Source organism: Phanerochaete carnosa (assembly GCF_000300595.1).
Source record: "Phanerochaete carnosa HHB-10118-sp unplaced genomic scaffold PHACAscaffold_2, whole genome shotgun sequence".
Lineage (NCBI taxonomy): Eukaryota > Fungi > Basidiomycota > Agaricomycetes > Polyporales > Phanerochaetaceae > Phanerochaete > Phanerochaete carnosa.
The window spans coordinates 2282656-2310564 of NW_006767629.1; the positions used below are offsets into that span (position 1 = coordinate 2282656).

The 27909-nt window shown below is 53.4% G+C and overlaps 12 protein-coding genes across 12 annotated transcripts; 7 read left to right on the forward strand and 5 right to left on the reverse strand.

Moving 5' to 3' along the window:
* The first annotated feature begins 126 nt into the window (after positions 1-126).
* PHACADRAFT_249920 (uncharacterized protein) lies at positions 127-2506 on the forward strand. The gene is made up of 10 exons (XM_007391932.1): positions 127-185; positions 264-393; positions 525-673; positions 730-756; positions 809-935; positions 1000-1070; positions 1127-1408; positions 1466-1535; positions 1585-1833; positions 1894-2506. Exons 2-10 carry the CDS (start codon positions 334-336, stop codon positions 2401-2403), a joined length of 1545 nt encoding a protein of 514 aa, XP_007391994.1. The 5' UTR covers positions 127-185; positions 264-333; the 3' UTR covers positions 2404-2506.
* Positions 2507-2711: 205 nt separating this feature from the next.
* On the reverse strand, positions 2712-5353 carry PHACADRAFT_249924 (uncharacterized protein). Its single transcript, XM_007391933.1, has 10 exons — positions 5180-5353; positions 4928-5124; positions 4816-4876; positions 4706-4762; positions 4548-4643; positions 4146-4495; positions 4025-4097; positions 3824-3962; positions 3025-3772; positions 2712-2972 (listed from the first exon to the last, which is right to left on the reverse strand). The coding sequence occupies exons 1-9, from the start codon at positions 5306-5308 to the stop codon at positions 3684-3686; spliced, it is 1191 nt and encodes a 396-aa protein (XP_007391995.1). The 5' UTR covers positions 5309-5353; the 3' UTR covers positions 2712-2972; positions 3025-3683.
* Positions 5354-5494: 141 nt separating this feature from the next.
* On the forward strand, positions 5495-7904 carry PHACADRAFT_114187 (uncharacterized protein). Its single transcript, XM_007391934.1, has 8 exons — positions 5495-6133; positions 6200-6293; positions 6356-6415; positions 6469-6703; positions 6754-6851; positions 6910-6978; positions 7036-7425; positions 7480-7904. The coding sequence occupies exons 1-8, from the start codon at positions 5538-5540 to the stop codon at positions 7708-7710; spliced, it is 1773 nt and encodes a 590-aa protein (XP_007391996.1). The 5' UTR covers positions 5495-5537; the 3' UTR covers positions 7711-7904.
* Positions 7905-7932: 28 nt separating this feature from the next.
* On the forward strand, positions 7933-9000 carry PHACADRAFT_114191 (uncharacterized protein). The gene is made up of 4 exons (XM_007391935.1): positions 7933-8407; positions 8471-8591; positions 8652-8671; positions 8725-9000. The coding sequence occupies exons 1-4, from the start codon at positions 8114-8116 to the stop codon at positions 8854-8856; spliced, it is 567 nt and encodes a 188-aa protein (XP_007391997.1). The 5' UTR covers positions 7933-8113; the 3' UTR covers positions 8857-9000.
* A 363-nt stretch (positions 9001-9363) lies between these two features.
* On the reverse strand, positions 9364-9932 carry PHACADRAFT_170001 (uncharacterized protein; the record flags this gene model as incomplete). The annotated part of the gene is made up of 4 exons (XM_007391936.1): positions 9874-9932; positions 9708-9820; positions 9599-9651; positions 9364-9549 (listed from the first exon to the last, which is right to left on the reverse strand). Coding segments are annotated over exons 1-4 (399 nt in total), but the record flags the coding sequence as incomplete, so codon positions are not given.
* Positions 9933-10269: 337 nt separating this feature from the next.
* Positions 10270-13271, forward strand: PHACADRAFT_249929 (uncharacterized protein). The gene has a single exon (XM_007391937.1). It carries the CDS (start codon positions 11525-11527, stop codon positions 12668-12670), a length of 1146 nt encoding a protein of 381 aa, XP_007391999.1. The 5' UTR covers positions 10270-11524; the 3' UTR covers positions 12671-13271.
* Positions 13272-14294: 1023 nt separating this feature from the next.
* Positions 14295-18977, reverse strand: PHACADRAFT_205649 (uncharacterized protein). The gene is made up of 3 exons (XM_007391938.1): positions 18680-18977; positions 17223-18628; positions 14295-17173 (listed from the first exon to the last, which is right to left on the reverse strand). The coding sequence occupies exons 1-3, from the start codon at positions 18876-18878 to the stop codon at positions 14750-14752; spliced, it is 4029 nt and encodes a 1342-aa protein (XP_007392000.1). The 5' UTR covers positions 18879-18977; the 3' UTR covers positions 14295-14749.
* A 119-nt stretch (positions 18978-19096) lies between these two features.
* PHACADRAFT_205650 (uncharacterized protein) lies at positions 19097-21137 on the forward strand. The gene is made up of 4 exons (XM_007391939.1): positions 19097-19366; positions 19423-19562; positions 19614-20183; positions 20235-21137. Exons 1-4 carry the CDS (start codon positions 19150-19152, stop codon positions 20736-20738), a joined length of 1431 nt encoding a protein of 476 aa, XP_007392001.1. The 5' UTR covers positions 19097-19149; the 3' UTR covers positions 20739-21137.
* A 218-nt stretch (positions 21138-21355) lies between these two features.
* Positions 21356-21977, reverse strand: PHACADRAFT_157818 (uncharacterized protein; the record flags this gene model as incomplete). Its single annotated transcript, XM_007391940.1, has 2 exons — positions 21356-21889; positions 21948-21977. 2 exons carry the CDS (start codon positions 21975-21977, stop codon positions 21356-21358), a joined length of 564 nt encoding a protein of 187 aa, XP_007392002.1.
* A 147-nt stretch (positions 21978-22124) lies between these two features.
* Positions 22125-25921, forward strand: PHACADRAFT_249934 (uncharacterized protein). Its single transcript, XM_007391941.1, has 17 exons — positions 22125-22280; positions 22331-22377; positions 22434-22475; positions 22526-22564; positions 22634-22664; positions 22724-22777; positions 22833-22912; positions 22966-23113; positions 23171-23418; positions 23469-23655; positions 23715-23803; positions 23860-25181; positions 25234-25327; positions 25378-25450; positions 25507-25570; positions 25638-25651; positions 25706-25921. The coding sequence occupies exons 1-12, from the start codon at positions 22145-22147 to the stop codon at positions 23896-23898; spliced, it is 1140 nt and encodes a 379-aa protein (XP_007392003.1). The 5' UTR covers positions 22125-22144; the 3' UTR covers positions 23899-25181; positions 25234-25327; positions 25378-25450; positions 25507-25570; positions 25638-25651; positions 25706-25921.
* Positions 25922-26084: 163 nt separating this feature from the next.
* PHACADRAFT_249939 (uncharacterized protein) lies at positions 26085-26860 on the reverse strand. Its single transcript, XM_007391942.1, has 2 exons — positions 26531-26860; positions 26085-26436 (listed from the first exon to the last, which is right to left on the reverse strand). The coding sequence occupies exons 1-2, from the start codon at positions 26778-26780 to the stop codon at positions 26318-26320; spliced, it is 369 nt and encodes a 122-aa protein (XP_007392004.1). The 5' UTR covers positions 26781-26860; the 3' UTR covers positions 26085-26317.
* Positions 26861-26938: 78 nt separating this feature from the next.
* On the forward strand, positions 26939-27566 carry PHACADRAFT_249940 (uncharacterized protein). Its single transcript, XM_007391943.1, has one exon. It carries the CDS (start codon positions 26965-26967, stop codon positions 27472-27474), a length of 510 nt encoding a protein of 169 aa, XP_007392005.1. The 5' UTR covers positions 26939-26964; the 3' UTR covers positions 27475-27566.
* The last annotated feature ends 343 nt before the right edge of the window (positions 27567-27909 follow it).

Consider the following 27909-nt stretch of genomic DNA (forward strand, 5'->3'; position numbering starts at 1 on the left):
GCGCCAAGATGTCGATGCGCCCCACCCGCGAAAGTCCGAGATGACGAGCGTTTAAAAGTCGCACGTGCAGCGTGTTGTGCTCCGGAGTCTGCAGGCGCCCTGCCAGCTCTGAGACTCTCCGCTTCGAGCTTGCTCGACTCCAAAGCCCTCGACGGCATCAAAACTCCCGCGACGACTTGACTGCCGTGCGTTGTCTTTCCTCGCCTCCAATTTTCTCTGCAGGATTGAGCTCAAAACCGTCTTGTCGGATTGCTTTCGCTCAGTCCTCGCGATAAACATCGACTAGTGACCGTGCCCGAGCCGCGATTCGAACAAAAGCCGCCAGGTCTCGATATGGACGCTGTCTTTAGGCCGCTGGCCGAAGCCGTGGGTGCTTCGCTCGACCAAATCAAGGTGTGTTCATCCCCAGTCTCGCGGACATTGGACCACTTTGACCGTGCATACAGCTCATTAGCTGTCTATTGATCTCGTATCCACTGGGAAGCGTGTTCGTTCGCATACCCTATGACCAACCCAACTTCAAGCATATTTTTAATATCGCTGTCACACTTTTCTATCTTTTGCCCGTCCTGAACCTCTGGTTTGGTTTCTTGCAGCTGCTCGCCGACGTCATTGCGACATACTATATTGCTCTGAATGTCAAGGGTAAGAACATGCCTTGGATCGTATTTGCGTGAGTCAATATTTGCATTGTCCATTCGCGCGTCTTTAACGGAACTGTCAACTCAGTGTCACCATGGGTCATCTTACTGTCAAGTGCGTCTAACTCTATCCTGCGGTATGGGCTGCTGCTGACGTCGCTGTCAAGTCATGCCATCCGCGCGCTCTGGGACCTAAGCTACGAGACGGTTGAGGTTACCGGGCCGCAGATGGTTCTCGTCATGAAACTGACAACCTTCGCGTGGAACGTCTATGACGGCAGGCGACCGGCGGAGGTAAATACCTTCCTGGACCGACATCGGTCACTCCGGCAGGCTGTATTGACGCTGTTTGACACAGGAGCTCGACAAGTGGCAGACAGAGAAGAGAGTTGTCCAGCACCCCAGCCTGCTGACGTTCCTCGGCTACTCGTGAGATCGTTTACCCTTGGTTCCAACACGTTAATTAAACGCGGTCATTGCCCTAGGTTCTATTTCCCTGGCCTGCTGGTCGGGCCGTACTTGGAGTTCGCCGACTACATGGACCTCATTGACGGCACACGGTTCAAGCTTCTCGAGAAGGCCGATGACAAACAGTTCAAAGCCGTCTCCATTCCCGGGAGACTGGTCCCTCGAGGTCGCAAGCGCGTGGCGTATCGAAAGATGATCATGGGCCTCATCTACTTGGGTCTGTTTGTGGTTCTCGGCGGCCAGTACAATTTCGGCATTGCCGTCCAGGATTGGTTCGCCCAAAAGAGCTTGCTCTACCGGTAAGACTACGAACCATTGCCCATTCACAGGACCTTAGCTAAGCGGTCTTCCTGTAGCATTGCCATCTTCCAGGTCTGTGGAGTCGTTGAGCGCATCAAGTACTATGCCATCTGGACGCTGACGGAGGTAAGCGATCTCTCTATACAACCTGTGTCATTTATTGATTGCCATTCAGGGCGCAGCCATACTAACTGGGTTGGGTTTCACTGGCTTCGGCCCACGTGGAGAGACCCGCTGGGAGGGCGCGGCAAACGTGAAGGTTACGATGATCGAGTTTGCGCCTAACATGAAAGTTCTCCTGGACTCATGGAATATGAAAACGAACGTCTGGCTACGCGAGTGCATATACAAGCGGGTCACCCCCAAGGGCAAGAAGCCCGGCTTCAGGAGCAGCATGATCACGTTCGCCACGAGCGCTTTCTGGGTCAGTTGACAGCTCTCTTGGTGGTCTTCGGCACTCAGATTGACAAACGCTCTGCAATAGCATGGGGTTGCAGGTGGATACTATCTGTCGTTCCTGTTCGGCGGTTTTATGCAGACCGTTGGGCGGCTCTGCCGGAGCCATATCCGTCCGCTCTTCCTGCCTGCAACCTACGTGGAGGTCCGCGGGGGGCCTCCGCCTCCGCACACACCACTGAAGAGGGTTTATGACATTGTCGGAACGCTGTCCTGCATCCTGATCCTTAACTACATCGCCGCACCGTTCATGTTGCTCACGTGGCACGACTCGCTTCTCGGGTGGAGCCGTCTGGCATGGTACGGACACGGGATCATCTTTGGCGCCATGGCCTTTTTCTACGGCGGAGGCATCAAGATGCTCAAGGGCATCCAAGCTGGTAGAGTCAAGAAATCGGGCATGGCGCAGGAGCTTAAGGAGGTGCCGAGTGGCCTATCCACGGGAACGGCGACGCCGAGTATACAGACGCTTCCGCCATTGGATGCTGTCGCCAAGGAGGTCGAGAAGTCAGAGTTCATGCGCAACCTCAGCACCTGACAAAAGTTTTGCGTCAAGGGGATAATATCTAGAGACTCCGAGTCGGCCAATTTACATCACATAGTATTTAGTCCTGCCAATATCAATCTTGTCTTGGATACTCCTACTTTTCAGCCTGATATCTGAAAATGGAGTATGAGGGACGAACGACTTTTTGAGTGACTTACTTGAGCTATGAGCTCGCTCCGTGTTTGTTGGTAGTAGCGCCAGCGCTAAAACGCCACAATGTGATGCGCCCTTCCTTTTGTGACCATTGACTTGACCAACAATATCCGGCGCCTTAGCCTCACCTACAGACCATGTCTCGCCCGAACGCCGCCGACACCCTACCGCCAACTGCTCGTTCTATAGCGCTCCTGCTAGCCTCAACACCGACAGTACAAGATGCACAGCCAGGCGTCTTGCATCAGCTGCTCGAGTTTTCTCACAGATACACGGCCCAGGTGCTGTCTGATGCGCTAGTGTATGCCGAACACGCCGGGCGGTCGGGCAAGGTCGATATGGACGACATCACGCTGGCCGTGCAGTCTCGTGTCGGGTGGGAATTTGGAGGGCGGATACCCAAGGAGGTGCGTCTCTTCTTTGCTTCCTAGCAGCAAGACTCAACGAACCGCTGTCCAGTACATACTCTCTCTGGCCGCCCAAACGAACGCGGCGCCCCTCCCCTCCGTCCCCGAAGTCTTCGGCGTACGGCTGCCGCCGTCCTCTGAATGTCTGACCAACGTCGACTTCGACCTCGTACCGAACAAACCCCCTCCGGGTGTGACGTTGTATGACGAGGAGGTCGAGGAAATAGAGGAGTCCGAGGAGGAAGACGAGGAAATGGAGCCCGCAGCGATCCCGATGTCGTCTGCCGTGCAAGAGCAGCAAGCAGAGCAGGAAAAATCTAGCCCGGAGGCTGTCCCCGCGCCAGTCGGCGCATTGCAGTCGCCGTCGGACGTGGACATGACGACCCCGGTTGTTGCTGCACAAGAGGAGGCGAGCGAGGGCGAAGAAGCGGGAGGGCTGTTCTCCGGTGGCGAAGAGGAAGAAGAAGAGAGCGGTGACGAAGCCATGGACATCTCTGCTCCTGCAGAGGAGGATACTGCTTCGGCAGGCGTGAAACGCAAATTGGTTGAAGAGGAAGATTATGATTGAGTAGCAACGGCAGTATTCAGCTAGTCCTATGTGTAGCTTATTGTAACTCTCTAATCTCGATACCATTGCACCAGTATCTATCCACAACGTGTTCATGCTCATCGCTTCAAGTGGAACATCCATAAGTAGATGTAGATCCTAGTTCAGTACGCCGCAAGATGCATCTGCTGTGCTATAACGGCAAAGATGATTACGAGGAGCGTGACGACGACAATTATCCAGGAACTCCACGCTGTTAAAGTATCAAAACGTGTCGCTGCGCTTTAAAAGAAAGAGTACCCACATGCTGCAGTGAGATTGTCGGGAACGGAGACAAGGCGAATAGTGTTGTCAGCACTTCCCGACACCAGCAAATCAGATGTTATGTTGAAGCGGACGACGGTCGGCGGAAGTTCATGCGCTTTCAATATAGTCGACAGAGGCTATTCATGAGGGATAATGAGCCAAGCAAGATATGTGACAGTAGAGAGTGCATAAGACTCACGGCGAGGGTTTGGGTGTCTAATATGCCGAGTGTGTGGTCTCCTGTACCATAGGCCACAAACTTGCCGTTTGCGCTGAAAATGCTGTTAGCATTGCATCGAATAGTTAGACAATGATCTTACCTGACATCGAAACATGTCAGTCCTTTATCACTGACCTGCCGTTTATTTGTGACCTTCCATTTGTTCGTGTCCCACTTGCATATGAACGCTCTCCGGGGTGAGTTCTTTGTCCTTGTTCGCGGAGGTACGGTGTTAATAACTGTGTACAGGATGTTCGGATTCTGAGGATGAAATCTGGCAGCACGGAAGCTGCTGCCCGCGTCCTTTCCGGGTAAGTTGGGGCGGTCGACCTGTTGCACGAGTTCCAGCGCCGATGCCCTCTGTTTACCAGCGGCCTTTTCGCTTGTGCTGGCGGGACTGGGAGCAGGTAGCGCATACACCAGAAGGTTTACCGTAGTAACAAGGACAAGCTACACAAAGAGTCGGTGACAAAGCGGGACATGTTTGAGTAAAATCACGTACATGAGTGGGAGAGAACGCAGCGTCGTAAATTTCTCCTTTCTCCAGATGCACAGGATCTGCTACGGGTTCTAGAGACGGGAATTGTAGGAGAGCCAGCTGTATATATAAATGGTGAAAGTGAGTCTTCATTCGACGACCGCCGTTTGTCCGTTACCCACATCGTGTTTGCCTGCGACAGCTACTAATGATCCATCCGGAGATAGGACCGTGACTTTCTAGGCGTCCGTCTTTAGCAACACTATCACAGCGCACAGCGCAGTCAACGTACTTGATAGTCGTCGTCCTCTGTATTTACGGCGAGAGTGTTTGCGCTTGTCTCGAACGCTAGCCTACGCCGACGGTTAGACGGACGACGAGTAACGAGTATTGTCGTGACATACTTGTTGTCTTCCAACGCATACCGCCTGCAGTTCTGGTTGGATGTAATCTTCAAAGCTTCTTCGGAACTATTAATGCCACAGACGACACGCTTGGTCTCTGGCCACGCCGCCATGCTCATGGGCAAGTCTTCGCCTTTGTCGAGCTCGAGCTCATCGAGCTGCTCGAGAGATTTGTGGGCTATGGCCTTGTATAGCCTCTGCGCACATATACAGTGGTAAGCTACGACCCTCTGAAGCTTCCAAGGAACTGACCAGCTTGTTCTTGACCCCGGTGCGGGACTGTCCTCCACCGCCTCCAAGAACCAGCTCATCGCTTGAGAGAAAGGCACAGGAGTACACAGGAAAACTAGACAGCTGATGTAGCGTGTGACAAACCCGCATAGTCAGCAAAGACGCATCAAGTTGGCAGGAGTGAAGAGCTTTCGACTGAGACAGCGCGGGCTCGGACGTGGCGGGGTACGCGGCGGGATAATCGAGTCGGGGCCACGTGGGTGAAGCGTGGGAAAGCTTGACGTCGTGCTTGCGGCACGAAGAACGCGGGTCAGACACTGGAGCGCAGTGTGTTGCCTGGGACGTCTTGACTCTGGTCTCGACAACGATCACCTCGCCCATGCCGACCACACTCGAAGGCGGTTGGCGGTGGCCTGCTCCCGTCGGAGGTAAAGACGATGTCTTTGGCTTACCCCACTTCGACCCTGCCACAATTGCTGGAATCTCTGTGGCCATCGCCGGAAACGTTCTTATATCCTTTGCTCTCAACTGCCAGAAGCTCGCGCATAGAAGATTAGAACTTAAACGCGAGCAAGAAGACGATATCGGCGATCACAAGAGTACGACCAAGTGGTCCTCAAACGGTACAAACATCTCGAGCGTCACGATTGAAGAAGACGAGGACGAGCAGCTATCTCATCCAGATGGCCCGGCATCCCTTACAGCCACGGTTGACGAATCAGAGCCGCTGTTGCCTCATACGCAGAGCTCTCCTACTTACGGCGCAGAGTTCGCTCATACTGCCGGAAAGTCGCGGTGGTTCTCCCGAATTGCACCTTGGAGAAGGGATGCCCGGGACAACGTGCAGTCAGAGGCCACCACTGTTCCAGTGGACGTAGTCGCGGTGCGACCGAAGAGTCCTCAGAGAGAGGACTCTGGGCGCGAGAATGGGTCCGCGCATACTAACGAAAGTGATTACTTGAAGTCGAAATTATGGTGCGCCTGCCGTCCAGTCAACGTTGCTGTTGCGTGTATATCCATCATAGAATGCACCCAATACAGGTGGACAGGTTTTGTTCTCATGAACATAGGCGAGGTGGGCAACTTCATCTCGTACGGTTTCGCACCAGCGTCCACAGTTGCGCCCTTGGGGACCGTAAGTCTACCAGACAGCTTGTACCAAATGAACTTATTGAGAGATGGTCATGCTCGTGTTAGTTTGCCCTCGTTGCCAACTGCATATTTGCGCCATTCATGCTGAGAGAGCGTTTTCGTAAGGTCTGTTTTGTGCCATCGTGTTTAATTACGTAGAACGCTGAAACGTCGCGAAGCGAGACGTCCTCGGTGTCCTGATAGCCGTCGTCGGGGCAGTTACTGTGGTACTCTCCGCAAATCCTTCAGACGCCAAACTCGATCCCTCTGCTCTCCTGCATGCGCTAGCCCAAAAGCCATTCATCGTTTTTTCGGCGATCTACGTCACTGCAGCTGTGATTCTATCTGGCTTGTCAGAACGACAAGCTGGTCAGAGATACGTCTTCGTTGACGTCGGCTTGTGTGCACTGTTTGGTGAGCACTGTTCGCTCGCCTGTCAGGATCTACTAAACGACGAGGTGCAGGCGGATTTACCGTATTGTCTACGAAAGCTTTTTCGAGCCTTCTTACGCGGGAAGGTTTCGATGTTTTCGCACAGTGGATAACTTACCCCATTCTGGTGGTCAGTGCTATCTCGTCCGCTTGATCTCTGTCTGGCCATCAATCTAACTCTTGGACAGATTCTCATAGGTACAGGTGTTGGTCAGATCAAATATTTAAATCGTGCTCTCATGCGGTTTGATAGCAAGGTGTGCTTCAGATATATCTTAGAATTACAACAGCGTGTTGACGGTACTACCACGCAGATTGTAGTCCCTGCGCAGTTTGTCACATTCAATCTCTCTGCAATTGTTGGTTCCGCAATTCTCTACCAAGACTTCCAAAGAGCCTCGTTCCACCAGATCGTCACCTTCCTGTACGGCTGTGGAGCTACATTCGTTGGAGTATTCATCATTGCATGGGCCCATGACGAACCAGACGCTGGGCATGATGAGGCGACATCCGAAAACGAAGACGTCGAGGCAATGATAGTTGACGGCAATTCTGACGTTCCTCCTCTGGACTTTGGGGCTCTCAGTCGACGAGACCGTCCTACCCTCGTCCTGCCGGAGAATGCTTTGGAGAGCGTGGCGAGCTCGCCCGTTCTGCGACATAGGCGCAGCGTCGTTAGCATGATTGGATTTTCCCCTGCGCAGGTGAGCAACGTGCGATTCCTCTATCCTAAGGTCGACTTCAAACACCACATACAGCGCCTCCTCCTTGTGCATAGCTCTCCAAGAGAAGAAAGGAGCCCCATCCTTCATAACCCTGACTCAGACGCTTCCCTGAACAGCGCACATCGAAGACGGACGATGAGCTTGGCTGGCGAAGCTAGCAGCCCTTCTCGTCACCGTGACAGGCCCAGGGCCAAGTCGACAGCAACCAGCCGAGAGGCGAGTCGCGACCAATCGAGGCTTCGTGTGGCGCAGAGTCCTAGCTAAAACCATGATTATTCTTACTGTACTGACTATGTCCCCCGTTGCTATTGTAGCGTATGTTATGGCCGAGGATACCTTGTAGCTTTATTTATACCTCACTACCATGCCTCCCGTCACCTCTAGACCAACGCGAACACGTATCCAAAATCCGTCATAAGAGCCTACAATAGCGGGGACCCGCCCCAGCTGCTGTGCAGGAGCAGACCTCGTGCCTGCTTACACGTTGTGCGCGGCAGCATTGTGTCCCATTACCTCATGTCCGTCTTTTACGATTCTGCGCCTATATGAGAGTACACAGCATCCGGCGTTGAACACTCTTTGTTCAGCCCACACGAGCTATTCCCATTCAACGCATATTAACGACTAGCACCATCTTTTCACCATAGCGTCCTCACGCCGAACGTCTATGTTCAACGGGTTTCATCCCCCTCAGCCACCAAGCGATGCCGAACTCGCCACTCAGACATTGAACGAGGAGTCCAGCTACCGCTTCCACTCCTTCAGCGCGAATGACGCGGTCACCCTTGGCCTTTCCATCCGGAAACGGTTCCGCGCGTCGAGCAGGCATGCAAAGGGTAAGGGACTCGTCGTCTCCATCCAGAGCATTGCGGGGCACCCGCTGTTCTCATGCACAGTCGGTGACCTCGGGGGACTTTCCGGAATTGGAGATGTCAGTTTGGATAGCTGGGCGTGTCTCGAGGTGTGTGAACAGACTAATGACGCCGGGGTGCACGCTGGATATCGAATGCCGATGTGGCGGTAGGGGATGATTGAGGTTGTGAAGCGGACCGGACACTCGAGCTACTACGTAGAGAAAGGGATGGCGGCCATGGGAAAAACCCCGGCGCAAATGGGCATCAAAGCCGACCATCTATGTGGTGGTGGTATGTTCTTGTTAGACATGACGCAGAGCAGGCTAATTGCGCGTTTCGTTTCTCCACTAGCATTTCCAATATGGCTAGAGGCAGGTCTCAACCTGTAGTTTGTCATACGCGGAGCCTGACGACTTACACACAGAATGCTCCCTGTTGTCCCATCGCAATTGCAGCATGTTACTCTGGGTCAAGCGTGGATGATCACCATGTGGGCTTTTCGCACATACGTCTAGGGTCACTAACCTGTCCTACAGTTGGTCTTGACGACAATTAGAGACTACCTCAAGAAGATGGCACGGAATGACGAATCAGAAATGACGCATCAACGACCACCTTCCGAAATCCCTACAATACACTCGACAAGATCTCCACCTAGAGAACGAGACAGCATGGTAGGTCATCACGCTGTTCAAACATAATTTTTCTGGAACTGAATTCCACAAGAAGTGGATACCCGAGCCAGCTGCAAGCTCTTTGATGCGTGACGGCGGTGATTATAGGAGCGAGTATCGAGACAGCTATCACGACGAGGACTAGTAGGACTCTACGCGTCGGATTCAACGTCCTTTCGGAACTAGGATCTATTGCGAATTAAGGCGGCAGTAATCACCATAAAATACCACTAGTGAGAAGAGCGGACAAGATAGGTTACGAAGACTCGGAGCCGTACGAAGACTCAGAGCTGTACGAAGATTCGGAGCTGCTAGTCCGCTTGAGCACACGTATCATCTCTGCGCGGAGGGCTGAGTTCTGTGCATTCTGAGCTTGGCGAAGAGCTCACCATGACGGAGAAGAATCTGTCGCTGTGCAGCGGGCGAATCGGACCCAGCAGCGGGATCGGCTTCCCTCAGCTCGAAGTTGGCCTCGACATACACCTGCCAACCCTTCTGGAGGGTACGGAGGTACGCATTAGCACCCGGGTTGAAAGAGAGGATGGTGTGCCACGTGGTAGAGTTTTCGGAGCGAGCTAAACAGAAAACTCAGTATCTGCATATAGGAGATATGACCTTGCGCACTGCCGTCAGGGTTGGGTGGGGGTGGAGGGTAGTTGGAGGTCGCAACAGTATATCTGCAAGATTTCTACGTCTAGTGCCGAACTAGGATAGAACGAGAAGCCCGACATACGAGACATATTCCTTGTCTAACCGCGTCGTCCGCACTTCCGGGTTCTTGCCCAGGCGACCGATCAGGACGAGTTTAGCAAGGTCACCCTGAAGCCTAGGAGTTGTAGAAAATGCCTGATGGTCGATGTCAGCGTGTAGGCTTTCAGCCGTGCATTATGACAGCTCACCCGAGCGAACGAGCCAGAGGCAGCAGTACGACGTGCAGCAGCGAACATAGTTTTTTTTTTGGATGAGAGAGAGAACGAACACGGCCGGTTTGGCGCGTCCACGCTTTCGGCCATGTCGTCACATCACGCTGTCACGCCCCGCTTCGGGCCATCCCCCTTCGCATCTCCCGACCACGCTTACTCCAAGAAACAAATCCCCACTCACCATTGTTCGTACAGCATGTCCAGACACAGGCTCGTGAGAAACATGAACCTCGCAGGCGTGTATATCGCTACACTGCACTGAGCTAAGCTTATCGTGCAACAGAGGAGCTGGACGATGACGCGATCTCGGATGGAGGCGATCAAGATCTCCCGCCCGAGGAGTATGGTGAATGGCCAGTCTCACTATCTGCACTAGTACTCACTTTCCTCTTTAGAGAAACTCATGAACGGACTGGAGGGTGTCCGTGCTACACTAGGACCCGCCGAGCAGTCTGGCTTCGCCGACGAGTTCATCAAAGACACCCTGTATCATTTCTACTATGATGTAGCTCAGACGGTGGACTATCTACTGGGTGAGTGACCTACATCGTCTTTTAGGAGTAGTCTGATTCTGGCACTTAGAGGAACAGGGACGCCGACAGGCAGCTCAAGAACGGAAAGGTGAGCTCGGACTTCACTTTCTTCTACTCTACCTTTTGTACCCTTCCCCCGTGTGCACCACTCTCCCTGTTCGTCACCCTATGGCTTGCTATCGGTAAGGATGCTTGAAGGTGCCCGTCTGCAATTCCCCCGGTTACCGCGAATGATATGTTCATGGACTTCGAACAGTGGACAAACCGCTACCAGCTCTGCCCGGACAGATAGCTCTGGAAGAAGCTCCACCAGGCGGTCATGTTGTACCGCTACCCACAAGCCCCCCGACTGACCGACCGTACATCTACCGCCTAGCAGAAGGAGGGGAAGAAGAAGAAGAGGATTTCTTCTATGATGAGCGGTCGAGCGACCTGGTTATCGACCGTTTCCAGCCGGCCTTGTCAGACATCACCGAGCAGACGGAGCCTTCGGAGGAAGCGAGCATGCGGAAACGCAATTCTGACATTCGTCGGTCGCGCCAGTCGTTGGTTAGAACTTCATCGCAAGCTTCTACAGTTGACTATGGCCGGGTCCTTGGTCAGTCAAGATCTTTCTTACGCTTGTATCCTCTGACGGTTACCTAGAACGGCAGATTCTGCGCGTTCCCCCGCCCCCGCAAGTCAGGCCCTCGCCCTCTGACACGGCTCTCCGTCGTTTGGAACATTCTGAACCTCCTCCGACCGCTTCTCCTAGCGGTTCACGAACCCCTCCTCACGAAGCAATAGCCAACCTACTTAAACCTGTATCGGAGATTTCGGTGGCTCCCCCAACAATTCCGTCAAAATCTTCGCTGGCGGATTTGGCGCGGAACGCACGCTCCCAGCAGTCAGCGTCGCCTTCATCGCTACGATCGCACGGCCGTCGGGAAGAGCTTGCGAAGGACGGTGGCGAGCCGAAGAAACCCAAGTCTAAACTGTCGGCTCTCGCGAGCTCTAGAGCGAGCCAATCCAACAGAAGCTCTGCCAGTTACACTGACACCGACTCGGTCGATTCCGGGTCGCTCGTGACCTACCCGGCATTGAGACCGTCTGCAATGTCGTATGCATCACTTAAATCGGCTGCACCGACTACGCGGGCTATGTCTGTAGTCTCTACGACATCCCAGGGATCCACTGGCACATCAGGAACCGGAGAGAGCACCATACTTTCGAGGACTGTACAGGCTGCTATCAACCATGCCATTGCCCAAGAAACCCCTTCTTTACCACCTAGCCCTCCACCGAAGTCTCCCATAAACATCATTACAGGTCCAGCCACCGCTCTAGCAGCTTCTACAGGCTATCACCCCCTTGACGATATTTCGAAGGACTTCCATGCTCCTGATCTTGCGTTGACTCCTCCTATTCCAACATCTCCAACTCCGGCTGCTACATCTCCCGTCGCTGCTAGTCCTGAAACGAAATACCGCCCGGCATCCAAGCTCGCTCAACTTGCACAGGCGAAAGTAGCCCAGCAGAGCCTATCAATGTCCAAAGCCAGGCAGATGCAAATTGAGTCCTCCGGACTCATGATGCCGAAGTCTCGCACGGAATACGTTACTCCGATTGTCAATGGACCTACAGCCACCACCGCTATCACGACCACGTACCAGTCGTTAGGAAGCCTTGCGCAGCCCGGACGTCCAAAGCCATCATCGCGAGGATTGGAAATATCTGCCGCGAAGACTTCTGAGTCTAAGCAATCTAAGCTTGCTATGAGGAGCAAACGACTTCACAAGCATGCTGAGCCAGAGAGCGAGTCTGAGCCTGCTTTGGCCCCCTTGGAGATGCCTATGTTTACTTCAGAGCCCACCAGGTCGCGTGCACCTCCATCAGCATTCGCCTCGATACTCACTGATGAGGAGTCCCTCCCGCCGCGTAGAAGAGATGTGGACACCGGGTCCAAGCATAGGGAAAGTATTCTTACACGGGAACATCGGGCCATTGTCGAGAAACCCCGACGCAAAACTCACAAACGAGCCGATATCCCACCTCCGGTCTCCGCATCGTCCTCCCAGAGCTTCGCTTTCGATATCCCTAGCCCAGACGATGTCGTCTTCAACGCTCGCCGCGGCACCTCTCTGGCTCCACGGTCCATGTCCACTTCTACGCATCCAGCACCATCGACAGTATCGAATGCTTCCCGCGTATCTTCTTCCACTGCCCCTCTACCTATTAGAGCTTCTTTTCCGCAGGCATGAGCATGTACTGACCACTCCGTATTATGACAAATATATTTAGCTGCTAAGGAACGTGAAAAGGCCGAAAAGGCTCAGAAGCTCGCCCAGCAGAAGAAAGCGGCGGAAACAACTTCGAGGCTGCCAGCTGCAGCGTTGACACCGAAGAAAGGGTCCACGAGCGGCAGCAAGAAGCCAGAAACGTCGACACCACTCCGTGGCAAGGATGTGCAGGCGTTGGACTTATCCGCTTTGAACCTCAGGGAGGCGGAAGAGACGGTGCAGGTGGAGGAACCACCGCCGAAGATGACCATCGCACGTGAGAAGGTCTTAGAAGAGGCAAGACAGGCGTTGCAAGGGAAGGACGATAAGCGGGCTGTCAATCTCGTTGTTATCGGTGTGTTCTGTCGAGACCCTATCTGTGTTCGCGTCTTATATGTCCTTAGGTCACGTCGACGCCGGTAAGTCCACGCTCATGGGCAGGCTACTCTACGAACTGGGGAAGATGGACGAGAAGAAGCGCATAGCAAATGAAAGAGCCAGCGGCAAAATCGGCAAGAGCAGCTTCAGCTGGGCCTGGGAATTCGACGGAACGAGTGAAGAGAGGGAGCGGTAAGATCTTTCAATCACGCGATGGGACCTCACTTACTGACGGCCGCCCCAATAGTGGTATTACCATGGACGTAGCATTGCAAACCATGAACACGCCGCATCGCCAAATCACCATCCTCGATGCTCCAGGGCATAAGGACTTCATTCCGAATATGATTTCCGGTGCTTCGCAAGCGGACTGTGCCCTGCTAGTTGTTGACGCGGCTACAGGCGAGTTCGAGGCAGGCTTCGAAAGGGGCGGCCAAACTCGCGAGCACTTGCTGCTCGTTCGTAGCTTGGGCGTCGGGCAAGTTGTCGTCGCGGTGAACAAGCTCGACCAGGTGGAGTGGTCGCAGGCCCGCTACGAAGAGATTTGTGGTCTACTTCGTCCGTTCCTGGTTCAGTCAGGCTTCCAGCCCTCGAATACTCGTTTCGTCCCTGTCGGTGCAATGGCCGGCGTGAACCTCGTACACCGCAAGGGCCCCGATGCAGAGCCACTCAACGTTTGGTACCATGGTCCTACCCTGGTAGACTACCTAGGTATGCTTGCTTATTCTGTGCTTCTCTACTTCGTTAAAAATCTCTTGCAGACGAGCTAGAGCCTCCTACACGCGATATCGCAGCCCCTCTGCGCTTCCCTATCTCGAACGTTTTCAAGGGACAAGCTTCGGGTACCGCAGTGGTGGGTCGCGTATGCAGTGGTATCGTCCAGGTTGGAGAGCGTTTGCGTGTCTTACCTGGTGATGAAACGGCCGTCGTTAGGAGTAAGTTCCTCCGTCAGTCGTCCACTTGACATCCTCACCTTCGTGTAACAGTGATTGAGTCGGAAGGCGAGAGTCTCCCATGGGCTGCTGCCGGTTCGAATGTTACACTATATCTGACCTCTATCGACCCGGTACACCTCAACATCGGTAGCGTGTTATGTCCACCGTCGGCCGTCATCCCACTAGCTCACAGCTTTACGGCGCGGATCATCGTGTTCGACATTCAAGTGCCTATCATCACTGGCGCATCTGTGAGTGTAGATGCTCTCGTATCTGAGACCCACTAATTTGACAATTCCGTAGATTGAGCTTTTCCACCACTCAAGAGATGTTCCAGCAAGCATCAACAAGCTGATAGCAATTATTGACCGCGCCGCTGGCACCATAATAAAGACCAACCCAAGGGTCCTCACGAAAAGCGCGTCGGCAGAAGTTCAGATCACGCTTCGCAGCCCTACATACTCAGGGCCTGCCACCGTTGTCCAACCTATACCTTTGGAGCCATTCTCGGTCAACAAGGAGATGGGTAGAGTCTTGATTCGGCGTGGTGGGGAGACGATTGCAGCCGGTAAGTTCTTTGTACTCTGCCATCTGCATTAGCTCACTAGACATCTTCGTAAGGTGTGGTCATAGATATCGTCTCGTCTTGATCTAAAAACGACCGTCGTGAATGTGAAGACAGAGGAAGTCGTAGTAACGAATTAGATGATTGTACCCTAGTTAAGCAAATGTATAAGTAGCAAATAAATTAGGATGAGTGCCAGTCTGCCACGGCTGCCGCAGCCTCAGCGAGATCGAGCTTTCCCTGCTTCATCTTCAAGAGCTGCTGGGGGTCCAGCGGTTTTCTGGCGACCTTCTTGTCTGCTTTCCCTCTGGGACGCGAGCCTCCGCCGACGCCGCCCTGATACTTCTTTCCAGTGGCCTTATGAGCGAGAATCTTGATCTCAGCGAACTCGGAGGTGGTTTGAGCGCGTAACCACGCAGCGTTGTTGGCCCGATGCGCTAGATAGTTCGGCTTATTGTATCCCTGCGGGACGCCGTACGGAGAAGGTTCCTCAACCATTGGAGACCCATCAGGGTTCAAAGAACCACCGTGGGTCTTGTCGAGGACTTGAACTACGTCCAGACTTTCTCCAGGAGCAATCGGCACAGGATGGGACGGTGTAACACAGGGCATGTCGACCTCTTTCCGCAGAACTTTGTCTATGTCTACTGCGGAGAAGAAGCCGACTCCCTGCGGAAGGTCATCCAGACCCAGCCTCAAGGCGAAGAGACACCGGGTCCAAAGGTTGGCAATCTGCAGCGCAAGAGCAGCGCGATACTTGTCCTCCTCCTTGACGAGGTACCGAAGTTCGTCGTGGACGGAGATGAGATAGCGGGCCTTGATGTCATACTTCTTCATCAGGTACTCCATCGATACGATGAGAAGATGCAGATAGTCGACGCCAGACGACTGAACGACCCAATTGATTCGCGAGGTCATGTAGTCAGAGCCGAACTCGGCGGGCAAGTACTCCTTGGACAAGGCGTATGTAATGCCACAGCCGAGAGCGGGGGTTTGGGGCTTGTCCGAAAGAGCAATCTCTTCGAGTTTGTTGAACACGAAACTCTCTGTGCCCCCAAACCAAAACTTGCGACCGAATATATCCGCACGATGCGTGTTCTTACCCTTCGTCGAAGCGTACAGGTTCTCTGCAAGTTTCTGAGCCTCTTCAGGGAGCATGCTGGGGTTGGCTTGAAGGAGAAGGAGGACCGCGTGGCGCATACCCGCACCGTAGATGCGTGAGTAATTGAAGACTTTGGCCTGGTCGCGGGAAATGCCTAGGATGCTCGCCGTCTTGGAGTGAAGATCCGTCCCTGCTGCTTTCGTGCCTTCGAGTGTCATCCATCCGATGGCGGTGGCACCATGCAAACCGAACTGGGCATCTCCCATGACACTGGAGATCCACAACTCCTCGGAGTCCACGTCCGCTCCTACGATGGCGTAACCCTCGGGAGCACGTACCATAGCCTTCAACTCGGAGCCAACACGGTTCTTTTTCGCGTTACTAGCTGTAAGCCACGTCTTCTCGATTGCCCGGCGAGTGACGGTACCCATCGTGATGACCTGCGGGATGATGATGCCCCACTTCTCGTTTGGCCCGGGCGTGAAGCCCATCTTATGCTCGTCGTCTTGCCACACGACCATTTGCTTCAGTACACGGTCCCTGGCACTGATCCAATAGCTGCACTGTGCATTCAAGTCCAACGCGTCCTTCGCTTCGTCCCCCGGACTCGTCAAGATGCCGTCTTGAGCGTACTTCATGAAGGTCTTGCTGAGCGGGCTGCCAACATTGGCCTTCTCTCCGTCCTTGTGCGGTAACTTGTAAAATGTGTAGCCGTCGCGGAGGACAGACTCCTGAAGCATATCGTCTGCAGCATCGTAGAATGAAAGAGGGGCCGCGCGGGTCTGGAAGCTTGCGCCAGGATCAACACGGAACGTCCATCCATGCTCGCGAGAGTGGAAGAGCGGCCAGCCCTGCCAAGACAGACGGAGGAGGATAGGCGCGATGCGGTTGCGGACAGTGACATCGAGTGTACCCGGAGAACAGTCCTTCTTGGGTCTCGCTAGATCCCAGTACCACTTCGGCCAATGCACGGCAAGCGCTTTAGGCGTCGGAGACTTCTTCGGCGCTTTAATAGGCGCGGTGTTAGCGGTGGCGACAGGAGCTTTTGAGGGAGTCCAGTCGAGGTTCATGAGCCAAAGGTCCTTCTTCGCCACTTCAGGATCTAGTTTTGACGTTGCCTCGGCAAGGGAAACAATGCGGTCCACAGCTGCAGCGTCCTTACTCCTGGAGCATAGTGCCAAGGCTAAGTCGTCATTGCACGAAGACAGCCTCTTGTCCTTCAGCAAACGCAACCCGTGGGTAGGACCGAGGACGCTGACGACCTTTGCCCTGGCGGTGGGTAGACGAGTGGCTTCACCGTTTACCAAGCAGTGCCATCCGTACTTAACGCCATAAACCAGTGGATGACCATCCAGAGAGAGCTTGAGGAGACATGGCAGTATACGATTTACGATGGAGGGTTCGCGAGGCCCCAGAGACAAGAGCTGCGCATACCAAGCGGGCACTGCGCGCGAGCTGATCTTCGAAGATTGCTGCTTAGGCTCTTGTGATGACGAGTCCTGCCCCTATTGCGAAGATCAATACTAGCGCATCGACGAAAGACGCAACACTTACCGTTGGCACGCCGATCCCTCTAGACTTGCCAGCTATCTTCGGTGTCCAGTCCAGCTGGTTGAGCCAGACATCTTCCTTCCACTTCTCACTATCCACCAGATCCTTTGCCTGGTACGCCAGCTCGACGAGTCGACTCTTGACCTTATCCTCCAGTTCTCTGTAAGTCCGTTCAGCCTCCTCAATGTAACGCTCCCATTCCTGATTGACGGTTAAGAGCGCTGATCCCATCGTCAAGATACCTGCGAAGGAAACAGGACTCGGGCAAGATGTAAGAAAGGCGGGGAGGACTTTGCAGTACACGGCATGAGTGACGAAGACGTCCGATGAACAGTAGTGGAGGTAGTCCTGGATCCCGTCAAGGATGTCCTCTCGGGTTCGACTGCCGAAGTCGTCTCGAATCGTCTTGTCGACTTCGATATTGCAGTGCAATTTAGCTACATCTGCTAACGAGTTCGCAGAGGTGATGTCCTCCCACCGCTTGGATGAAAGCTCTGCTTCGCCTTCTTCGCTAGTCATGAGCTGCGGAAGAGTCTCTTCCATCTCTTGTTTGAGACGGCGGAGCTCCTCCTTCCTAGCTGTGTCTTGCTCCTCCCGCTGTTGCTGCTCGGTCTCCTCCAACAGCTTTAGGACAGCATCAACGGCTTCTTCTTTCTGGGCGATCTCTTTCTCTTTATTCTTACGGTATTTCATCCAAGCCGGACGTTGGTGGGAGGAGATGCCCTTAACGGCGACGTGAAGAGCCATGGTGTCCAAGAAGCGATTCTGTGTACCGTCCGTGCTATACTCCTCGAGGATACGAGCGCGATCATAGGAGACGTTGTGACCAACTACGACTCGAGGAAGGGATGGGCTGCCCAGAGGAATCAAGTGCTTTGGATCTGACGTCTCGCCGAGTAGCCAAGGCGAGATCCAAGCATACCATGCATTCTTCGACGCCGCGCAGGCCATAATGGCGTACGGGCTATACTCCGGCATGGTCTCAACATCAAAGACGAGCATCTGCTCAGGCTTTCCGTTATCATGTTCAGGATACGGTACATGTTCGTGGTAGCTGGAGCCGTCGGAACGATGGACGTATTTCGTCCACCCTGACTCAACAAGCCATTCGTCCGGTTTTGGTGGAAGCTGCAACGAGGCGAGGTCCTGTGCGAGAGCGAGCCACGGCTGCGCTGCGACTGAACCAATACGATAGAAGTGCTCGTCCAAGGTGCGTCCTTGTAGGGTGGGTAGCGTAAAGCCAATATCCGGCAGAACCGACCCCTGGCTAGGATCGAGTCCGTGCATCTTGAGATGTTCACGGGCAATGCGAACGAATGCCTCGTTAGGCGGTGGGAAGGAGACATTGCGAAAGATCTGCTGATGAAGCCTCTTAGACAGAAGCTGTACTCCCACTTCGTTCCGCTTAGCTATAGGAGTATTATGAATGTCTACGCTGTTACGAACGAGGAAAGGCTTACCGTGACGGGACTCCTCGGATTTTCTCGACTGCGCGACACGCTCCGACTGTATCTGTCCTTCCACCTGTTTCTTTGCCGCTGTTGGTGTCCTCTTCGACGACACAGATGCAGGCAGAAGCTTCTGCTGCTGGACCAGGTTGGTGCGGCTCGTGTGAAGAAGTCGTGAAGAGCCAGATAGGTTGGAGATTTTAGCGAGCATGTACGCTCTGACATCCGAGCACGTTTGTCTAAGACGTGTATAGGATCTCCAAGCCGCGAGAGTTCCGCCTCGAGGAGAGCAGGATGGAGGTAACTGGCCAGCCGCGAAATATTTCGGCGCGCTTTGCAAAAGCGGGAGCAATTTCCCATTACATCCTCTAGACGCTTGTGGCGCCCCGCGCTGCGCGTCTCTTTCGGCCTCTTTGCCACAACGTCTCCCCGGCCCAAACTTGGCAGAACGATACCTCCACTCTCAACAGTCGCAGACCAAGATGTCTGTACACTACCGAAGCATAATCAGCGAGACGGATCCGCTCTATCAACCTGTCTCCCAAGACGAATCGCATGAGCCCGCTGACCTGCAGCTGGGGCAAGAGGACGAGGTCTTGGCCGAGGAGTTTATCGCCCAAGAGCATGCAGTCACCCACGATCACCGAATAGGCTGGATACACTTCATTCTGGGCTGCGCAGTTCTCCTGCCGTGGAATGGTGTGTGCATACGCACCTCCTCAGCCTTCATATCTGACTTGATTCGTGAATCATAGTCTTAATTACAGCTTCGCCGTACTTCCTTTCGAGAGTCGCCGGCTCGTCTCTGAAGGATACATTCAGCTCGTATCTGTCAACAACATTTACCGTTGCCAACTTCGCCTTTCTTGCTCACGCTACTGCGACAGAAAGGCAGGTGTGTATCTCACCCTCCTTTGACTACTCTGAGCTTAGCGTAAACCATTAGTCCACCAACTCAAGAAGAGCGCTGCTATCGATAGCTGCATTGACCATCCTCACCTTCATGCTCATTCTAAGCACTTACTTTCACCCTTCAGCTAGAGCGTTCTTCGCTTTTGCAATGCTCAACGCAATCGCTCAAGCTGCCGCAGGGTCTTACCTGCAGACGTCTATCATTGCAGTCGCTTCTCTATTTGGGCCTACTGCCCTACAGGCTCTCATGTCTGGACAGGCGGCCATCGCAGTCGCGGTTAGCGGGGTTGAAGTTGTCAGTGCCGCGATATCACTGCACAATCCGCCAGCTCCAGGAATAGTTGTGGAGTCGGAACCGGAGGAAAACTCCGCCTTCTTCTTCTTCGCCTTCTCTACACTGTTCTACCTGGTCAGCGCATGGGCCCATATACAACTTACTCGCCTTCCCGCATATCATGATCTCATGGGCCGCTTTAGTCAGGCTTCACACCAGACCACCGCTTCTGAGTCGACTCGTGAAGAGAAGAAAAGCCAGATTGTCCGGACTTTCAAAGCTAACATGATCTTTAACTTTTCCGTCGCATACGTGTTCATCACCACACTGGTGCGCAATACGTATGTTATCCCAAGCATTCCGATTCTAACTAGTTCACAGTCAGTGTTTCCGCCCATCACAATCTCTGTGCAGTCGACGAACTCTGAGATGCATCCACTACTCTTCATCGCCGTCCACTTCTTCGTCTTCAACGTCGGAGACTTCTTCGGTCGTTACATCTGCCAATTCGAACGTGTCCTCGTCTGGTCTTCCAAACGAATCTTGCTCATGTCTTTGGCTCGCACCTTCTTCATCCCGATCTTCCTAATGTGCAACATCCAAAGGTCTTCGACTAGCGGACCGTCCACAGCAATTATCAGCTCGGATGTCCTCTTCATGCTGATTCTTGTCGCATTTGGCATGACCAATGGCTATGTCTCTAGTCTCTGCATGATGGCCGCTCCTTCGGTAGAGCATAATCCTCGTCTCAAGGGCAGAGTGGAGGATGTTGACGTTGCAGCAAATGTTGCCAGCTTCTGCTTGGTGGGGGGCTTGGCAGTCGGGAGCTTCGGGAGCTTTGCGGTTCGGGCAGCAGTTTGTGGATGTAATCCCTTCATTGGATGACATTGTCTAGCACGTTCTTGGACTTTTAGACCATGGCCGACTTTCGCCTGATTATTCGATTCTGTGTATATTACGTGCCGATGCGTATACTCTAATGCCTCAATGTCCCAGAGGCAAGCTCAAGATCAGCGACATGATCACGGCGTCGATTAGGTCAAAAGACAACGCGGCCGCATAAGAGCGCATGTTAAGCTCGTTTGTGGCTGGAGTTTCGGGGGAATTCGCTGAACTCAAAAGCAGCCCGCGATGCCGGAACGGAACAAGCCAGCATTCTGTGAGACATATTCTTTCTACGTCATGAGCCCGGACGATAACGGGGAATCAGCAAATGGAGACGAAGTTTGTCATCGAACCCAACCGAAGACGCTTCTACAAGCCGTGTAATCCGGCGGGAGATCTACTGCAGCCTGCAGGACACAGGTGAGTAGCTATGCTGCAACAGGAAGTGGGTATGAGTGATTGTAAGCTCACCATGCGACATGAGAACAGTCTTAGAGACTAAAGTCTGGAACACTATCATGTGAGCCAACCGGTAGACAACGCGGAAACTCTATGCTCTGCACGGCATTCAGAAAGAGATACATACCTGCCTCGTTCCTAATGATAAGATGATGCAATTAGGGAAGAGGGGCCTTCGGAGCCTGCGGCAAACGGGGCGCAACGGCGTTAGCCTGTGCCATCTGCCTGCGTTTGCGGTGTTCCGTCTGCCGCAATGAGAAGATATCACGATGGAGGGTATAACGCTCGTGGGTATTCCGAGGAGTAACAGCACCAGAAATTGTGTTCGGTGGCGTCGCAGAGGCCTTGCGATCCTCGGTCGACTTTCTCTCCTTATCCTCCTGCGCTTTGCCTGAATCATCCTTATTGTCCTTCTCTTTCTCTTTCTCCTTCTCTTTCTCCTTTTCCTTTTTCCGAGCCTGCCGCTCTTCCCAATCTGCTTTGACCTTGGCCATCTCCTCCGGACTCAATCCCACCTTTTTACCATTAGCCCCCACGCCATCTCTGCTCTCGCTCTCTGTGACCTTGGCAGCAAAGCCGGGGTCCGTCAAGTGACCCTCGCACACATATATGAAGTCTACAGTGTTTATGGTGGCAAGGACGGCGGTCGTTGGCTTGTAGCATACGTAGCATGCCCGGGGCGTTCCTGCCGTCTGAAACATAGACCCGTTGTTGGCACGGTCAGCTGGACTGCACTGGTTAGATACCCACCCTCTTGTAATACAGATTCGTGAAGGACATCGCCGCCGGGTCAGCTGGACGTATGAAACCGGGATGTGGTGGGAGGAGAGTTGTGTGAACCGAATGGAGTAGGGAAAACTGATCTCACCGATTGCTGAGCAATATGAAGGAGACTGCGAGGAGCTCCTGAGTCCAGCTTCTGGCCTGCTTACTTGACTCCCACCACCATGTCTGACACTGCCGGAAAAACCATCAAGTGCAAGGCCGCTGTCTGTTGGGGTGCTGGCGAGCCTCTCAAGATCGAGGAGGTCGAGGTTGCCCCTCCGCAGGCTCACGAAGTTCGCATCAGGATTCTGCACACAGGTAGGCTCATATGACCTTCGTATCGACCTGCACGTACTTATGTCTCTCAGGAATTTGTCACACGGATGAGTACACTCGCAGTGGCAAGGACCCAGAGGTCAGCCGCTGAGCACGCTTCTGTAACCGTGATGGTCCTCATACACGTACCGATAGGGTCTCTTCCCGGTTATCCTCGGCCATGAGGGTGGGGGCATCGTGCGTCTCTCCTATACATGTTCCAGGCCGGTATTAACCAGTGTTCCCAGGTCGAATCCGTTGGTGAGGGCGTCACCGGTGTGAAAGTCGTAAGTCCTATCTCGCGAGCTTGGACGCGTTGATGTCGCGGATTCGAATTCATATCGACGATCCCCCAGGGCGACCATGTTATCCCGCTTTACACTGCTGGTGCGTGCTCGTCAGCATTCCTCTTCTGATAATCTATTCATGCCGCCCCCTATGCGTAGAGTGCCGCGAGTGCAAGTTCTGCAAGAGCGGCAAGACCAACCTTTGCGGCAAGGGTATGTTTCCCTCACGCGACTCACGCGCCGTTGCGTTCAATGACGCGTATCTCAGTTCGCGCCACCCAAGGCAAAGGTTTAATGCCTGATAACACTTCCCGTTTCTCTATCAATGGCCAGCCCATCCACCACTTCGTGAGTACCTTCGCAATGTGCGGTGGTCCCTGCTACTGACAGCTGTTCTCCAGATGGGTACTTCTACCTTTTCCCAGTATACTGTAGTTGCGGATGTCTCCGTCGTTGCAGTTAACCCTCAGGCACCTCTCGACAAGGTCTGCCTCCTCGGCTGTGGCATTACCACTGCGTGGGGCGCCGTGGTTAAGCAGCCCGGAATCAGTATGTTCATCGCCATTGTTATCATTTCTCTCTTGCTGATGTATATATTATCTCCAGCTGGTTCTACAGTTGCTGTCTTCGGCTGCGGCGCCATCGGTCTCGGTGCCATCGCTACTTCCTCACTCGTGAAGGCATCTCGCGTCATTGCCGTCGACACCAATTCCGACAAGGAGTCTTGGGCGCGCAAGTTCGGTGCTACCGACTTTATCAATCCAGCTAAGCTTCCTGAGGGCCAGAAGATCCAAGATTACCTTGTTGAGCTGACCGATGGCGGCCTCGACTATACTTTTGACTGCACGGGCAATGTGATTACCTCTAGCCCTACCCGTTCGTAATATTCTGATCGGCCCTTCAGGTTCACGTCATGCGTGCTGCTCTCGAGGCATGCCACAAGGGGTGGGGTATCAGCACCATCATTGGCGTTGCCGCTGCTGGCCAGGAGATCTCCACCCGTCCGTTCCAGCTCGTCACCGGACGTACGTGGCGCGGTTCTGCTTTCGGCGGCGTGAAAGGGCGCACCGAGCTTCCCGGTCTTGTTGATGGTAAGAAGCAGCGTACATGTGCTCACGTCTTACATATCTGAGCTGATCGCGTTGTCTAGATTACTTGGCCGGCAAGGTCAAGGTCGACGAATACGTCACTCACCACAGGACTCTTGCAGACATCTACGAAGGCTTCCACGACATGCACGTAAGTGGTTGCTTACTCTTTATCTGGCATTGTCGAACTAAATGACGATCTTTTAGTCTGGCAATTGCATTCGCTGCGTTGTTGACATGCAATAAATGTTCGCGTACCTTTAGTAGAAGCAGGACAAATATGATCGTGTAGCAAAGAAGCCAATATCAACTGTATTAGTGTGACTAGCAATTCAATGCACGTGTTCTTGAATAGGACTTTTATGCGACTATGCTATTACAAGCTGTATGAACACAATGACTTGCCCGTGTGGCGCTGCAAGTTCGGAAGCAAAACATAGATCAAACACCACGATCTACGAGGACGCGCGGAACCTGCCGGCCAACGAGAATCCACCACAAACGTTGAAGAGTGTCCCGCACGGCCTGCCTCCTTACACCACTTCGCCGCCAGAACATTCTCAAGACGGCCAAGACACAAAGTAGGAAGGAAACATCTAACATCAGCCGTCTTATGACGACTAACGTTGGCGAGCGATTGTCGTTGTACAACAAGAAGTCCGTCAGCTTGCGAAAGCGGGACAGAATCGCGGCGAGGGGGTTCAGGATCAGCGACCACATCCCCATGTCTTCAAATGTAAAGGAGTCGTGGGAACTGCCAGGGGGACTAACACCTCTGTTGCCAGCTAGCCATTGAGGCGAGCGTACACCGCTGCCACTGACCAGCAAAGTCGTTGATCTATACGCCATGGTCTCGAGAGAATCGATGCGTTCGGAGAGCGCCGCAAGATGTGTTTGCACGTTTTGTATGGCCCTCTCGAGAGCAATCAGTGGAGGTGGGTTGCTCTGTAGGGCGTAGGGCCGGCCTGTGTACTCGGGTTGCATGCTAGCGCTCCGGTATGGCAATTGTACTGGCATCCGATCCGGTGGAGACACGATTTCCGTCCTCGTTAAATGCGAACCGTGTGCGTGGTAGGAAGCAGTCGATGCAGCATATGTGGACGGCGGCACAGAGGAGTGCTCGGCATAAGCCGATTCTGTCTCAAATCGTGGCATTGGCTGGGTAGGGGGAACACTCATGCTACCTGCTTGTGGCGACATGTGCATGGACGCCATGGGTGTGCGGTATCGTCGTGACGAGAGCGATGATTGCGGACGGTTCATTTGTTGGACGTACGCTGAGGGCGGTACAGGTAGCGGCGGACGTAGTTCGTCTGTCAATTCATCGTCCTCTTCTCCGCTGGGGGTCGGGTCTTCGTACTGAATGTCCACACCGCGGTGTTGAGGATGGGCATGAGAGTCAGACGCGTATAACGACTGGCTAACAGTTGGATATTGGCGCGTCCCAGTCGAGTAGTGTAGTCCTGACGGCCCTGCATTGGAAGAGCCGGAACTTGAGGAGCTTGAAGAACGAGACCTGGAGAAAGATCCTATAACCAGTTTTCATCAGTCATACGCCCGAGTCTGTAACAACTAACTCACCACTCATCACGAGATCTGGAGTTTCCGCAGTATAAGACTCGAGTTCCCTCACATAATCCATGGCGACAGTTTTGTCTGAATATCTCCGAAGCACCTGTGGTTGAACGTAAATTCATTATCAACAATTCAGATGATCTTTCGTACCTTCAGGAGAGCTTCAACATACATGATCTTTGCCTGATACGCATCCAAATCCTTGTACTTGGCCCACGCATCCCTACAGATCGCAATATCTTAGTATGGGGTTATCTCTTGGGTGTCCCGAACACTAACCACTTGGCTCGGGCAAGCAGCTCCCATATAGGCGGGCGGGGGCCTTGCACGTTGCCCATGGTCGCTAGACGTCGGGTTCATGACAGTAGAAGTGAGCGGACGCGAGATATGGGTATGACCGTATGGGTCACCTTGTTTAAACAGACTAGGAGTGCAGGATGTATCAGCGCAAGCTGAAGACTGTGCATGGAGAACACACCTATACATGTTCAGCTTGGCTTCATAGCCCGTCTCCATCGGGCCAATCTTCGAGAAATTCTGGACAATTTCAACCGCACGGTTGAACTGTGCATCGATGACACCGTGGGGGTCCATAATGTCCGTTGCGCTTGCGAGGGATTGTACGAGTCTATGTAAGGTATGTTGCGGATGCGGTGGAAGACACAGTAGAGTGGGATGATACGGAGAACTTGCCCTTCCCTACTAAAATGATATGCGGATAGCGGTTGTCGGCGATAGCGGAGGGAGGAGGTAGCTCGAGAGTTGACAACAAGTCGAGAAGCACACCAACCGGATGTAATTACCAACTTAGCAGCTCTTTCTCACGCTTGCCCGACTCAGTTTGCGGCCCAAATCCCGGAGAATGCATAATTATGCCAATGGATAGCAAAGCGAGTACAACGAGAGAAAGCATGATACAATGGTAAAGGAAAATACCAGCCAACAACGTGCATAGCCCACTGGTACCAGCACATCTTATCGACTACTAAGTCGGAAGACCTTTCCATTATCGCTGCGGGAAACATTCTCACTTTTTGGCATTGGTATAGATTGGGAAGGATAGTGTATGGGTTCTAGGGTTGGATTGCGCTTATGACAACGTCGTGGCAGCCGCTTGTGTTCCTTGGGGTTTTCCTCGTGACGCGCCTTGCTTCCAGTCGTACTTAAGACCACCTGGGATACGTACTTCCCGTATGTTGATGGTTTTGCCTATATAGTAACGAATGAACCAGATGCAGTATGAGAATTAGAATTAAGACCAAAGTAGGCCGAAGGCTATGACACCCTCTAGATTAAGACATACCTCTCCAAACCAGCTTACCCCATACCTTTCCGTGCTGGCCCTCCAACTTCAGCTTTGTCCGCGTGATCAGCCAGTAGCTGTCCGCAATCCCCTTCGTATTCCATCTTATTTGGTGTACGTGCTGACCAACACCATCCTTGGGGTACCGGGAGAGCACTGAATAGAGCGACCCGGAACGCGACTGCAAGGATGGCGGGAGCTCGGCGGGAAGTAGCTGCTTCAGCGCGGCGGCGACTTTTGATGCCGCCATGTTTTGCAGGCTCGGATTAAGATGTATGAAGTGGGAGTAAAGCAAGCAACTGGGCCAGACGTTGGCCGAGAGCTAGTAAACCGTGAGGGCAGAGAAGAAAGCGCTTGGCGCCGAACAGAGACCATCAATAGTTCCGCCGCCACAAAGCTGAAAGAGACTCCCACCTGACCTTGAGCCTTCCTCCATGCTCTCTGCCGTACGATGTTCGCGGATCTTGCGAAACAATTACATTTCATCGTCCCTAAAAGACTCAGTCCGCTGGAGTAGCTCTGCACCTTCCCGACGTGCAGCGGCCGAGGTAGACGAATGTGGGATTCCTCGAGGACCGACGTGGTCCGTCAACGAGCTGCTGTCCTCTTATCCTAAACCCACCATCACTCCGGCTACCTTGAAGAAACTGCATAATCTTTCCGCTCTCATTCCACCGGGGGAGAATACATCAGAACACGCGAAGCTCACCGCTGAGGTGGAGAGCCTCGTCAAATTGGTGGAGGCGGTCAAGCTTGTAGACTTTGGACAGCACGAGGTATCGCAAGCGGGCGACATTCCGGATGGGAGGATATGGGCTGAGGGTACAGGCATCAGGCTGGAGCGCGATGAAGTTTCGCAGGAGTTACATGGAAGAGATCTACTACGCAACGCTTCCCGCACCGAAGATGGCCTGTATGTCGTTGATATTGATAGGTCGAGGTGAAGAGCGCCATTTTTTCGTGCGATTGGAGGGAGAAGCGTTGAGAGTGCGTGCATAGCGCTCATCATCAAACTACAGGAGGTGAGTCGGTTTGGCACTGAGTTGCATGTTTAATCACACATATTTCAGGCTTTTGCTAGGTACGAATGGTCATAATAGCACACGCTTGTGTTTGTCGCTGCTTGTGCAAGCGTTGTGGCACCACCCTGCCTGTAGCATGTTATGTAACCTTCTGTTCACTCCAGAGGCTCACGAAACGTGTGTCGAAGTTGTCCTGTACGTTTTTACGAAGACATCATCGTTGATGTATTACCTTGCAGATAGTATTCCTCATCTGCTGGTAGATTCAAATCATTGGCTCAGATTGACTACTACCTCTGGTGGACTGTAGGCTTTTGCGACAGATGAGTTAAATTCTGCCCCCCCCCCCCCCCCCCC